This window comes from Haplochromis burtoni, unplaced genomic scaffold, assembly GCF_018398535.1.
Source record: "Haplochromis burtoni strain Fernald_Lab_line unplaced genomic scaffold, NCSU_Asbu1 Contig_80, whole genome shotgun sequence".
Lineage (NCBI taxonomy): Eukaryota > Metazoa > Chordata > Actinopteri > Cichliformes > Cichlidae > Haplochromis > Haplochromis burtoni.
In genome coordinates, this window is record NW_024582441.1 from 51,360 (window position 1) to 64,193 (window position 12,834).

The 12,834-nt window shown below is 40.5% G+C and overlaps 1 protein-coding gene across 1 annotated transcript; it reads right to left on the reverse strand.

Moving 5' to 3' along the window:
• Window positions 1-216: 216 nt before the first annotated feature.
• Window positions 217-11,391, reverse strand: leng8 (leukocyte receptor cluster (LRC) member 8). The gene is made up of 15 exons (XM_005925343.3): window positions 11,025-11,391; window positions 10,245-10,377; window positions 8,254-8,388; window positions 8,057-8,134; window positions 7,363-7,798; window positions 6,869-7,034; window positions 6,618-6,788; window positions 6,254-6,502; window positions 6,003-6,164; window positions 5,605-5,893; window positions 5,204-5,305; window positions 5,034-5,102; window positions 4,803-4,932; window positions 4,448-4,655; window positions 217-4,352 (listed from the first exon to the last, which is right to left on the reverse strand). Exons 1-15 carry the CDS (start codon window positions 11,063-11,065, stop codon window positions 4,190-4,192), a joined length of 2,532 nt encoding a protein of 843 aa, XP_005925405.1. The 5' UTR covers window positions 11,066-11,391; the 3' UTR covers window positions 217-4,189.
• Window positions 11,392-12,834: the final 1,443 nt, after the last annotated feature.

Here is a 12,834-nt window from a genome sequence, read left to right on the forward strand (position 1 = left end):
CCAGCTGCTCTCAAGGATTTTTAATCTGTGTTGGTTAAAGTAAAAACTATCACCATATGAATGAACATCAAACCATCGTGCTTCGTCTGCTAGCTGATCTGCTTTATCACAGATGCCATCATTCAACATCTTCATAATAAACTGTTTGCAACCAACTCTGTGCTCCACTGAACTGCTAGATTTCAATCAACTCCAACAAAAACAAAAGACAGTATGTGCTCTATGTACTTTTTTTTTTTATTAGACGTCTTTCCAAAAGATATGTACACAATATTTACAAAATGGCAGTTTATCCTATCAGATCTATGTAGCTATGGGAATGAGGGATAGGGAGGGCGCATTGCAGATAGACCTTCAGCTTCAGTTGTTAAAGTGCTGCAACACAAACTATTAAAAGCACTGCAGACAGGATACAATACTTACTAGTGAGAGTTGCACACGGCAGTCACAAACATACCCAACATAAGAGGAAAAAAAGGGTAAGAATGACAAAAGAGAAATACTGGTTAGAGAGTCGGGGGAGAGGTTGAAACATCATGCAGGGAGGAGTGAAGAAGAGAAAGTGAGAAGATTCTACAAAAAACTAGTTAAAAAAAGAAAAAGAAATGAACAAAGGTGGAGGGAAAGAGGGAGATGGGAGTTCTTCAAGGGTCAAAAAAGCAGTTACAAAGACTGATGGAGGTATACACCAACATAGGAGCAAAATACACAAAAATTGGGAGGGGTGGGGTATTAAATGAAAATGTGTACATTAGTTATCTGGATGATTTTTCTATGTAAAGACAAACATCCTGGGCTGTTTCAGTGCTGAAAATCTGAGACATCAGATGTATAGAATACAAGCCTGCATTAAATAAAATAAAAAAATCTTACATCATTTCAGAAGAGTCACTGCTTAGCATGTGAACACAAACCTATAAATTTTATACTTGGGGAAAAAAAAGAAAAAAAAAAGAAAAAGATGTTGGTGAGTTTTAGGTCACTATGTTCTGCATGTCCAGACATATTTTATTCAATGCCAATTCAACTCTGAAGCAGCCTGCCAGTATAACAAACAAAAGCTAAAACATTTCTAATCAGTGGAGAGAAAGGAATTGAAAAAGAAAGAAAAAAAAATTCCAACCTAACTAAATATGAAAAGTCTTATCAGCAAACAACTATGCAAATGCATCTGGACACGCAGAACCCCACAGCACAAGGAAAACATGACTCGAGAGCTTTGTTTTTAAAAACTAGAACAGGTACGATGTTGCACACAAAACCATTTTAAATAAGGGCTAGCAGCAAATCCCATTAGCAGCATTTCAACATTTTCAACTTTTCATTATGCGATGCTCCCCTGTGTTTTATGAGCTGTATGGCTTCAACTCAGGCGGGTCAAACCGAGACAGTGCTCACAATTCACTCTCTCCGGCAGGCATCTGGAGGAGTTTCGCCCACTTATCCCTCCGTGTGCTCCTGCAATGCAGCAGCCTTGCAAGCTGAAGGACGAGAAGTCTGGCGGCATGTGGGAGGAGGGTTTAAGGAGTGAGGGGAGGGGGGGCAGTAAGGAGGATAGGGGAGTAAGGTAAATGAAGGGAGGGGGGGAAAGAAAGGAAACATGTTGAGATCTTTGTCATTACAAAACATATGCTGAAATCAAAAGTCAACAACGAACACATCTAAAATATATATATGATCCAGGGTCACACGTGATTTATCGACATGATTGGTCAGGAGGCAAGGTTTTAGCCACATTGGTCTGCTTTGTCACTGAATATATACGAAACCAGCAGGAACCAATCAGAGAGCACAAAACAGGAAAATGTGGCACAAAACCTAAAGGGAAAAATTTCAACAACTTATTTTTCCTTCTTTTTTGGACCAATGGAGTCTGAGCATCGAGCCAAAATTGGATTTGACAACCTGTGCAACTGTGTTCAGGCTGCACTCGGAAACAGCGCTGACATTTCTCCGATATAGCCACACTGAGATCACTGCATACAATCAAATTCTTCTTTTTTTTTTTTTTTTTTTTTAAACATTCACAAATTTGTTCAATAGTTGTATAAACAAAGAAAAAAACAAAAAAAAAAAATTCACACTTACCCATGTGTGAACAAAAACAAAAAACCCTACACTGTGTACTAAAAGGAAATCACATCAATTATCATACAGTATTTACAAAGTATACTCTGTTAATAAGTAAACGTGGAGGTTTTACATTAAGCCTGAATCCATTCCTGTTCTTATCAATCAAAACAGGATTAAATACTCAATGTCAGACTCAATGTTCCTACAGCGGTTAATACTGATATTAATTTAGAAAAAAAAAGAAAAAAAAAAAAAAAGAGGAACAATGTTGACCACCTACACGTTTTCAGCACAACTCAATTAGGACCAGATGCTTTGCTGGTGAAAAGCAACACATGGATTATTTTCCTCACACTTAGGAGCTGATCAATCGCCATTTTCAGTGTAACTGAATTTCCCCACTCATTGTCTAAAGGGTTGTTAATATACCATCAATATTACACTGGGGCCTAAAAAGCACAAAGTACAGAGAATCAACTCCACGGCCACTTAGAGAGCCTGTTTCTATCTTGTTTTGTTTTTTTAAATACTAAACTGAGGCTCCCATTTCAAACTTTTTGTTAAAAATTTCATATCTTCTGGGGGAAAAAATGGACATAAAAGCACTTGCCTGGACTCAAACTACTTTTTTTCCACTGCTGTCTGTACCACTTTAAATTCATGTTTGGATTGTAATACTCAGAGACAGCATCTTCCATCTGTGTAGTAAAAATTCTGGGATTTTAGGATATTGTTCAATTTTTTAATGACACGTGGACTGTCCAAAAATCATTATGAAGTATATAATTTAAAAAATAAAATTATGATTCCACCGCCATAATTTTTTTTTCCTTTTGCACAAGAGAATGCCAAATACTGATAAGTGATAAACCCACAAGATGTAAAACAAGTTGGGAAAAAAACAAAAAAAAACAAACAAACAAAAACTTGAGGCAACATCTCTGTTGTGCGGTCATCCACCTCCTTCCAGAAGAGTCCCTTTCTCTTACCAGCCTTGCGTGTAGTATACAAACCACTTTTTAAGCCTTCCTGAAGAAGCTGCAGGTCTTCCTTTGATGCTCCAACTCAAAAAAAAAACAACCCAACTAACTTTCAGCTACATCCAAGGTGTCAGCTGTGACGTCACCATTATTTTCTGAGGAACAGCTGGTGAGGATACAGAGGTGCACTGCTGCATTTGACAGGGTGAGCTGGACACCAGGTGCTGGTAGGAACTTCTACCTGAGGGTGATGGAAGCAGAACTGCACTCTGCCTGGGGCTACTCTGGAACATGAAGCTCAGCTTCCAGGTCATGGAACTTGATCTTGATGAGGAACACTTATCCGTTACAAAGTCAATGCGTATCCGAGACTTGTTTAAGTGCTGATCGACCAATTCATAAACATGAGCAGTGGATGAATAATACTAAATCAGGAACGGGACTTTAGACTTCAGTTTCTTTCACAGACCTTGTAGAGACAAATGGGAGGAACAGCCAGCTGTAGATTTGAGGAGGAAACTAGATGCGGGAAGGGCATACAAACCACCTCTTCTTTCAGGTAAATTGCTGGCATCTTCTCTGAGTCTGTAAGAATAAAACTAGACTTGACTTGATTTTGCAGGTCTGACTTCAGACAGTGAAGAGCTGGATGCATGACTTGAAAAGCCGTTTCCCTTTTGGTAAAAGTTGAATCTTCTGGTCTTTGAGCTGCTGACTTGGGAAGGAAAAGACATAACAACACTGTTAGCGTTGAAATCTGAAGGTGGTAACGGAACAGGAACCGTGATCTGGTTCTGTGACTTCTCAGTCACTAAGACTACTTTATCTCAGGTCTAATCTGTTCCCTCACTTATGTGGCATCATAAATGTAATGAGATGGGCTAAACTTAGAATATGTGAGTGACAGTATGTGCAGTTCTGTGCATTTTCAGAACAGTTCTTAGTGTCAGAAAAACAGATCTGCATTTTTGGCCTGATAGAGTAATACACTAGCCAGCATCTTTCTATATGGGTGTTAGTCTGCCACTGCTCTTATCTGAACTCGCTGTGGTATCTGAAGTGCAGTGCATTGAATATGTAAGGATCCATGATGGTCCCTTAGCCACTCCTTTCACTGTGCTACCCTTCCACCCCTCTCAGGAGGCAGCCAAAGAGGCTGTGCTGGTTTTGCAGTCTATTTTTTGGGGATCAGAAGGCGTGAATGTGACTCCTAGCCCGGTTAAAAAGGCCATACAGGAGTCTAAACAAGAGAAGGCTAAGGTGGACTGCACATACTGCACTGGCAAGTCGGGTCTGAACCTGTGGACAGAGAAAATAGGCAAACGGGTCAGGAAACTGGTCAGCAATGAAGCAGCTAAAATTTACAATTAGCATGTTACTGGAGCATAACTTACGTTTTGACCATGGCCCTAAGTGCTGCCTTTCTTTCACGCTCTACAAACTTGTCAATGAGATATGAAGCCATACGCGGGGCTTCCAGGTAGAGCTTAAAGAACTGGTGATAGTTTCCTAATGCCCAAGCTGCACGAAGTGAGAGGGCATGAGCCACACAATCATCTGCCCGTAGTGCTGGGGTCAAATACACCAACTCAGTGGTTAGATCTGCAGGGGGAAGATGAATGAATGGCCAGTGTCAGAAACTGAGACAGAGAAACTTGTAAATATAGTTAAAACAAAACAAAAAAATAAAAAAAAAATCCCACAATGTTCAGTGCAGTGGTGAAGACTTCCAAAAAGATCTGAGCATACCTCCAGAGTTTTTAGTAAAGATGTAATACAGCAATCTATATGCTGTAAATTCTCCAATGTTCTCTGAGGGATTGTCCTTATACAGGGCCTTCAGCTGGGTCTGGCACTGGTTGAACTCTTCATGGTCTCCCTAAAATAAATAAATAAACAAACAGATAAGCATTCAACCAGTTTAAAACAAAAACACTATTACGTTTAAGTAGTCTAATTACTGAGGAACAACAGATTCACCTTTTCTAGAGCTATCCGTGCATGACACTCGTACACTTCCACTGTGAATTCAGTACGAATTCCTTGAACCTAGGTGCAGGTAAGAGGAATAAAATCAATGAATGAACGAATAAAATAACAAAGACATAAATTAACTTTGAAAAAATAAATATTATTTCAGGACAACCAACCGTTAGGTCCTGTCGTATGGACTTCATCTGCTCACAGGCATATGTATAGTCCTGGTTTGTTTTCCAGTGGGCTTTCACAGCCTGCAAAGATTTTCTCAGCACCTAGAATGACAGTTAAACCATTTAAAGCCTGAATCTTGATGCCCTGTGATGCAGGGATTTAGGAGTATGTACATGTAGTGCACAGATTCAGTTCCCCTTCCTCTGTCCTTGGGAGATTTTCCTTCAATATTGTAAGAAAAAAAAATCCTTATTCAAGAATATATTTCAAAAGAATTCCTTGTTTTCTTGACAAAATGATTTTATAATGCAAGTGGAGATTGTATCTGAATTTAAAAGCAAAATGCACAAGTAGAATGAGATTATATAAAATAAAAAAAATAAAAAAGCTTAACACTTACATGCACTGGGCGCACAGTGGAGGGGTCAGGGGCACAGGTGAGCCTCAGGTAGTGCTTGGTGATGTCCTGACATGTTCCCACAATGGGGCAGTCCTCCCAACTAAGGCCCTCTTGTGTTCCATCAGGCAGGTCCAGGGCATTGATGGAGAGAACCAGAGGCTCTGAGCGAAGCTGTTTTTGGAAACGGGCTGCTCGGCTCTGCTTCTTAGCTTCTCTGTTGGGATCGTGGAAATCCAAACCAGCACTGCCACCTTTCCTCTTCTTTCCAACAGCTGAATCATCCATGTTTCTGGGGAGAAGGAGGTATACTAACTATCAGCACCATAAAGCAACTTAAAAAGACAAAACAAAAATGTTTTCTTTCTGCTAAACAACGATACAAGACTTTATAAATTTACCGTCTTCCTCTTCCTTTTCCACCTCTTCCTCGTCCTCTCTCACCACCTCCACGCCCTCTATCCCGATCATTGCCACGACCACGCCCTCCTTTCTGACCTCGCCTTGAAAGCTGAGGTCGGAGGTCACTGCAGATGCTGTTATCTGACTGCGAGTCAGAATCACTGGCAGGAAACAAACAGGAGAACATTTGAGCTGGGAGCATGCAGGAAAATTACAATAACCAAAGAGTGGAGGAGAAATGGTTCCATACCTGCGTCTGTGCCTTTGGTTGCTGCGGTCCCTGTGTCGGCTGTGCGAAGGTGATGGTGAGCGGGAGGAGGAATCGGATGAACTAGAAGTTGGACTCCTTTGAGAAAAGATATTCCTGTAGTTGCCCAATCTGTGTCCAATACCTCTGCCTCTTGAAGCTCCAGCCACTGTGCTTCCACCACAGCCAACTGAGGTATCTGTTGTCCTCTGAGGTGCAATGCTTTCCCAACGAGACTGCTTAACCTTTAACCTAAAAAAGGAGAAGAGAAAGACGAATACAGTTTGAATGCACAACAAAAACAAAAAACAAAAGCAGAATTCCAATGCCTAAAGTAGTTACAACCACAACCTACTACTGAACTCACTCTGGCAGTGGCTCACGGGTCCAATCAATGGTGTAAGCAGAGCCATCTTTTAAGCGGTCCTGTAGAACTTCTTTCAGCACCTTCTCCGTACGATCTTTGTCTTCCTCTGTCTCACAAGCTGTGAAACAACGCTGGACATATTCCTTCATGGCTTGCGGCCAGTCCTGCGGTCTGGAGGAGAAGCATTTACATTTAAAGTCATCAAGTCATTCCCACATCAAGAATTACTGTAGACAGAGCAGTTTTCTCACCGTGCCTGAGGACCTCCAGGTGCAGCACTGGCAGTAGCAGGAGATGAAGGTGCTGGATTCAACCCCGAGGGCTGTTCGCCTGGAGGGAAAGCCTGATTGGAAACTGGGGATACCTGATAGGTCCTCTTGGGAATATTGAACTTCACAGAAGTTGTGCCAGGTGCCTCTACAAGATGTAAAAATCATAGAATTGTAACTGAAACTCACTCTCATAATAGCAATAGCAACTTATTCCTTTACATATTTTTGAATTTGGATGAACACTGCTAGACTGATCACCACAAACACTTAGTCTCCTACTCTATTTCTGCATTTAATGGCCTAACAAGTTTTTAACTTGTTTGAATATGGTGCATCTACACACTGCACTTGAATACAATGAAAAGAGGGGGATAGAATGAAAACAAAAGCAGCAACACATCCATAAACTCTGTAATAAATCAATAAAGTTAACATTAGGAATGTAAGCTTCCCAGCAAGACAATAAACCTTACGTTTCATGCGGTGCCAAAGTTGCTGTCCTTGCTTCTGGTTTTTGTTCTTGTTGGCTTCTCCTCTGCCCAGTCCAGCTGCATACTGAGCAGGCTGTTGTTGCTGCTGGGAATTATTCTGAGATGCCTGATAGGCATTCTGAGCCTGGAAGTTTTGTCCATAGTTAGGCCTTCCCTGTGAATGATTGTAGACTTGCATCTGGTTGGGGTCTCCAGGTGGGTATGTCATACTGTTGTTGGTATTGTAAGAAGTTTGTGATGGGGGAGGGGGGTACTGGGAGTTGGGTGGTGGGGGAATGGGAGGGGGTGGTGGAGGAGGGGGGTTTTCTGAGGTGGTTGGGCTCTGGGGTGGTTGAGGAGTAGCAGGGGGAGGTGGTTGAGGTTGAGTTGGGGAGGTGTAGCTGGGGGACTGATCTTCCATTCCAGGCACTGGGGGAGGCTGTAAAAAGACAGAAAAACCTGTTTCAGCACTACAGCAAAAATGAAACTTTGCAAGCATAAGCAAGCTACACATGTATCTGGAGAATAAACGCAATACTTCAAAAAAACCATATAACCTGTAACACTACTACAGCTTCAGTGATGCCTGAATATGTGCTTATTTTTCGGGTTTCTTAATCCCAGATAAGTATCATGAATCATTAATTATTTCTACATATAAATATTCTGCTTTACTAAGAAAATGTAGATTTTGTACCTGTCCATTAGACGTAGGAGTTCCTGGGTAAGGCCCTGGGGGTACACCATACTGATTTGGAGGATAGGCACCACCATACTGGAAATTCAGAAAAGGACATTTTATAATATTTCTCACTTTAAATTCAGTTTTTGTAAAAAGTGTAACTGTACAAAACTTCTCCAAATGAAAGCGGCAGCGCTCATATCTTTACTTACTGGCCCCATGGGGTAGTAGTAGTTATAGGAGTATGTATATCCAGGATAGTGCTGCTGAGTTTGCTGGTACCACGGATAGTACTGCTGCTGCTGCATAGCAGCAGAGTCAGTTGCTGCTGGTTGGAATTGGCCAGCCTGAAATAACAGACACACGCAAAATAGCTTCAGTGTTACCACCAGGAACTGAGAAAACATAGTCCAACACAGACAGCAATTATAATGCAGTGTGAACATAAAACTTCACCTTTGTGAAACCAATAAAACAGTTGATAAGACACTTTAAAAGGTTAATACCTGGGGTCTGTACTACAAGAAAGCTTCATCATACATAAGACATCTTTATGTTGTCTAGTTTTAATAAGACCATTAATCAAGTAGGATTGCGCTACTGGATGAATACTGTGGCCATTACTGTTTCTAGGGAGCAATATTTTTTATTTAATTTTGGGAATTTAACAGCCTGCATCTTTGAGAATTCTTTCTGTAAATAATTAATCCGAAGAGCAATAAAAGAAGGTACTAAAAGGAACTGGCAGCGGGAGTTGAGCCAGCTATGATTTTGTTAGTTGGTGCAGTCAAGCCCCAAGGAAAGCTGTAAAACATCTGCAGACTATGCAAATGCAGAAGCCAACAATATATTCTAATATATCATTAACAACACATAAGTCAGACTAGAACTACAATCTAGTATTGCTTATCTCATGTTTTTGCTATGTGTAGAAAGTATTTCTATATATACACACAACATAAACACAAACTCACAGTTAAATCTGATTAGGTCAGTAAGTAGGAGGTTTCAGTGCTTTAACTGCTGTGAACAATATAATTAGGTCATTATCAGTGATCACCACTGTAACCCTAAAAACCTAGGACATCCTTGCTAGTATTCAAGCTAATCCCCCATTCTTCTTCACAGAATCCCCCCCCCCTTCAATTGGCACTCTAGACTTACTTTTCATCAATCATTTTATTTACACAAGGATTGTCCTGCATATGAAAAAAAAAAAAAAAAAAAAAAACATGGAAGGTTTTGGCTTCCCCCAAATGGAGGATCAATAGGACTGACAAAAACTAAAATGGATTTTACTTTACTCATCCTTACATATATTTCTGGTTTTTGAAACAGCCACAAAATACATGATAATAGTCTCAAGTGACAAACTCGTGTTAAGTTTGAATGGTACTTGTGGCCATTGACCAATGATCATGAAACTGAACTCACAGCCTATTGTTAGGCACTAGATTTGGTCATTATGCAAATGTGCTGTTTATAAGGTGGGGGAAACCTGCATTCAGCAGAGACTGAGGAAGTCACTTGGATGAGTGACAAAACATTTGTCCTCATGAAAATGCGACAGAATCAACTTTCCAGATTTTCTTTACATGGATGACTGAGCATGCAACAAGATATAAAATAACTATTAAACACTTTGGTTTAACTAAAATAACAGCCTTGTAACTCTTTAAGAGCTGCACAACACTAAAACTGAAAAATAAAATTGTTTATTAAGTGAAATAAAGTCACAACAACAGTTGCCTCAAGGCAATTTATATTGCAAGGTGAAGACCATAAAATAATGGGTGTATGGTCCAGCTGCTAGTACATCTTCCTTCGCAGCCTGGTTGAACTCGAACTTGTGATTTTTGTCTAAAGCAATAAAACAAGTTTGTAGCTTTCAAATTCACAAGAAAAAATATCCTTGCATATTTTGCAAATATTAAGCTTGTTGGAGGATGTTCAAGTGGCTCGCTTTGTAGGTGCTAGATCACTGGAGGCTGTCATGCAGCTCAGGCTCTCAAGACGTGCCTGGAGCTTGTCTCACTGATGTTCACTAGGGAATATAACTGCATGAGATTGCTAAGGCAATATCAGAATATGAATATTCTAATATTTTTGTACCATACAGAAATTTATATAGCTATAATGGAGACTATATGATATGGTACAGGTATATTCAGGTGTAACAAACAGACTGCACAAAAAGACAAACCTCTGCAGCGGTCCTGTTAGGTTGTGTAGTCTTAGCAGAGGTCTGACTCTTGCTGATGGATGCTAATGCTTGTCTTGCCTTCTCCCATTCAGGATTTTCATGGACTTGGCCGTCTGCAGCAGCACCATAGGACCTGCCATCAACAAAAGGTTAAGTATCAAGTCTATTCTAGTGATCAGAACACATGATCAAACCCATTTAATCAGCAGAAAAACAGAAGTAAGCCCAATTACCGTCTGCAATAAGATTTATATTCGTTTAGACAACTACTCGCTTCAGATAATAGATTGAAGGCCTACTTGACGATTACTATTGTGCTCAAAATGTTGACCATTTAATCATTACCCGTTTACACAACAAGTCTACCCTCCCTCTGTTAACACCGGATATCTATCAGCTAATTAGATCATCTCAAGCTGATGATTAAATCATTACGTTTAAAGCAACAGCTAACAGCCAAAACAGCTGATGAATTAAGGCCTACCCTAAAACTTCAACTGTCGCTTGCTAACATCAACGTACAACATTAGAGTGAGGTGCAACCCTGGCGTTCAATCAAAAATATTACATGTTCACAAATAATGTATAAAAAAAACAAGCATCTTAACAAATCACCTTTCTGCTAACTACTCCAACGGCCTGCTAGTACTTGCTAACACCCTGGCCTAAGCTAACATCATCCTTCCCACGAATTTAAGATTAGGGTATAAATACCTATTTCAGTCATACATTAAAGCAAGTTAGCCTAAAATCACAATCTGTTCAAAGAGTGTTGCCTACCAGTTAGTTGTAGGGGCTGCTTGTGTCGTGTTGGCCGCCATTTCGCTATGTTTAGCGTTAGAAAGCTAACGCAGGGAAAGTTGTCTGCCAGCTAAGCTAGCAGGTTGGCTAACGGCGTTAGCTTCTCCGCTGTAGAATGTAAACAAGATGAAGTCCGAGGCGAGGGCCAACGGTCCGGTTAGAAGAAGAACAGCCGGTCGACCTCGAACAACACTGCCTAACTAAATATATCACACTTAAATATACTTCTGCAAGATGTCCCAATTAATAAAATAGCATAAATTTCATCTTATTTCGTCCCTCGTTCGTTGACGACCAACTTCATCTGACCGCACAGTGGAGATACAAAATGGCAGCTAGGCGAAACCTGCCAAGTCACGTGACACCTTGCTGTTTTGTTATTGGTTGAATTTTCCAAGAGTAACGCCTTGCAGTGCTGAGCACACGCAACGTTTTTTTCTATCCTCTATCAACTACACCAATCAAACCTTAAGCCGGATTATGGTTAGACTCTCATTTTAATTCTGTACGAAACTGTGAATTTTAGTATCGATCCGCCACCACGTAAATGCCAATAACAGATACTTTTAGCCCATAAAGGTAGCTTATGTAGGGACGAGCAGTGTGTCAAATTCTGAATACGTTTTAATAATTCACATAAGGTAGTTAATGCAGCAAAACATATATTTCATCTTTTCATGTATTTTAAAACGGTTTGTTTGGGGGGGGGGCTGAAATATAAACGGGCCTATTTTAAAGCACTTTTTATTAACTTCTATTGATTAAATGTATTAGAGGCTATAAATACAATAGATGTAAGCGTCAACACAAGAAGTTGAGACATTTTTCACAGTATCTATCCATCTCCACTCCATTTACACATCAGTCTGTCACCAGAGTCAGTAGGTTTCAGGGGTCCATTAAAGTCACTGACTTCAACAATGAGTTATACTTATTCATATAGTTTGGTAATGAAAACATGAACATCCATTTTACCAACTGGATGTTAGTGTGAGCTCAGTATAATTATTCAGTTAACAGTAGTTTAGTCCTTCTGCAACCATCATGCTGAGGGGAAGTACCCCTCGTGTCACTTTGAAACTATAAATAGGTCATTCATGAGCTTGCACGCAGGTTTTAAAGCATGAGCCTATCGAAAACTGCAAAACAAATGAAATGGAAACCTGTTGAGGACATTGTGGTGACTTCAGTGATCCCACTTTTGCAGAAAAGTCTCTCCTATTTGTCTCTGTAATCTAACAGATATTTCTGCACTACAACTGTGGCAACATTTTTCTGTGAGTGTACTACAGTCAAAGTCGGTTACCCGTCGAGTTCACATGGCCTGCTGCCACCCTGAGTGGGTGAAGTATGTGAGGGTGGTGCAGGGCATGTATGACGACAGCAGATTACATTTGCTGATTACAACAGGGATCTGCTCCGAGTCCCTTATTGTTTGCAGTGGTGATGGTCAAACCTACTGTGATGTGTGGTTTGGAGGTGGTGTCATTAACACAAAGACAGCTGGAGTTGGCAGAGTTAAAGAACAAGCACATCAGAGGGACAGCTCAGGCAAAACTGGACTTGATGTATTGGACAAAGGATGCTGAATACAGAGCTGCCAGGCAGGAGGAAAAGAGGAAGGCCACAGTGAAGACGCGTAATGAAGGAGGACATGCAGGGGGTACGTGTGACCGAGGAGGAGGCAGAGGTGGCGACCCCTAAAGGGAGCATCTGAAAGAAGAAGTCATCACTAATATCAATCAACAATTACTCCTGTGTTCACTGAGATATTCAACATCTCTTTATC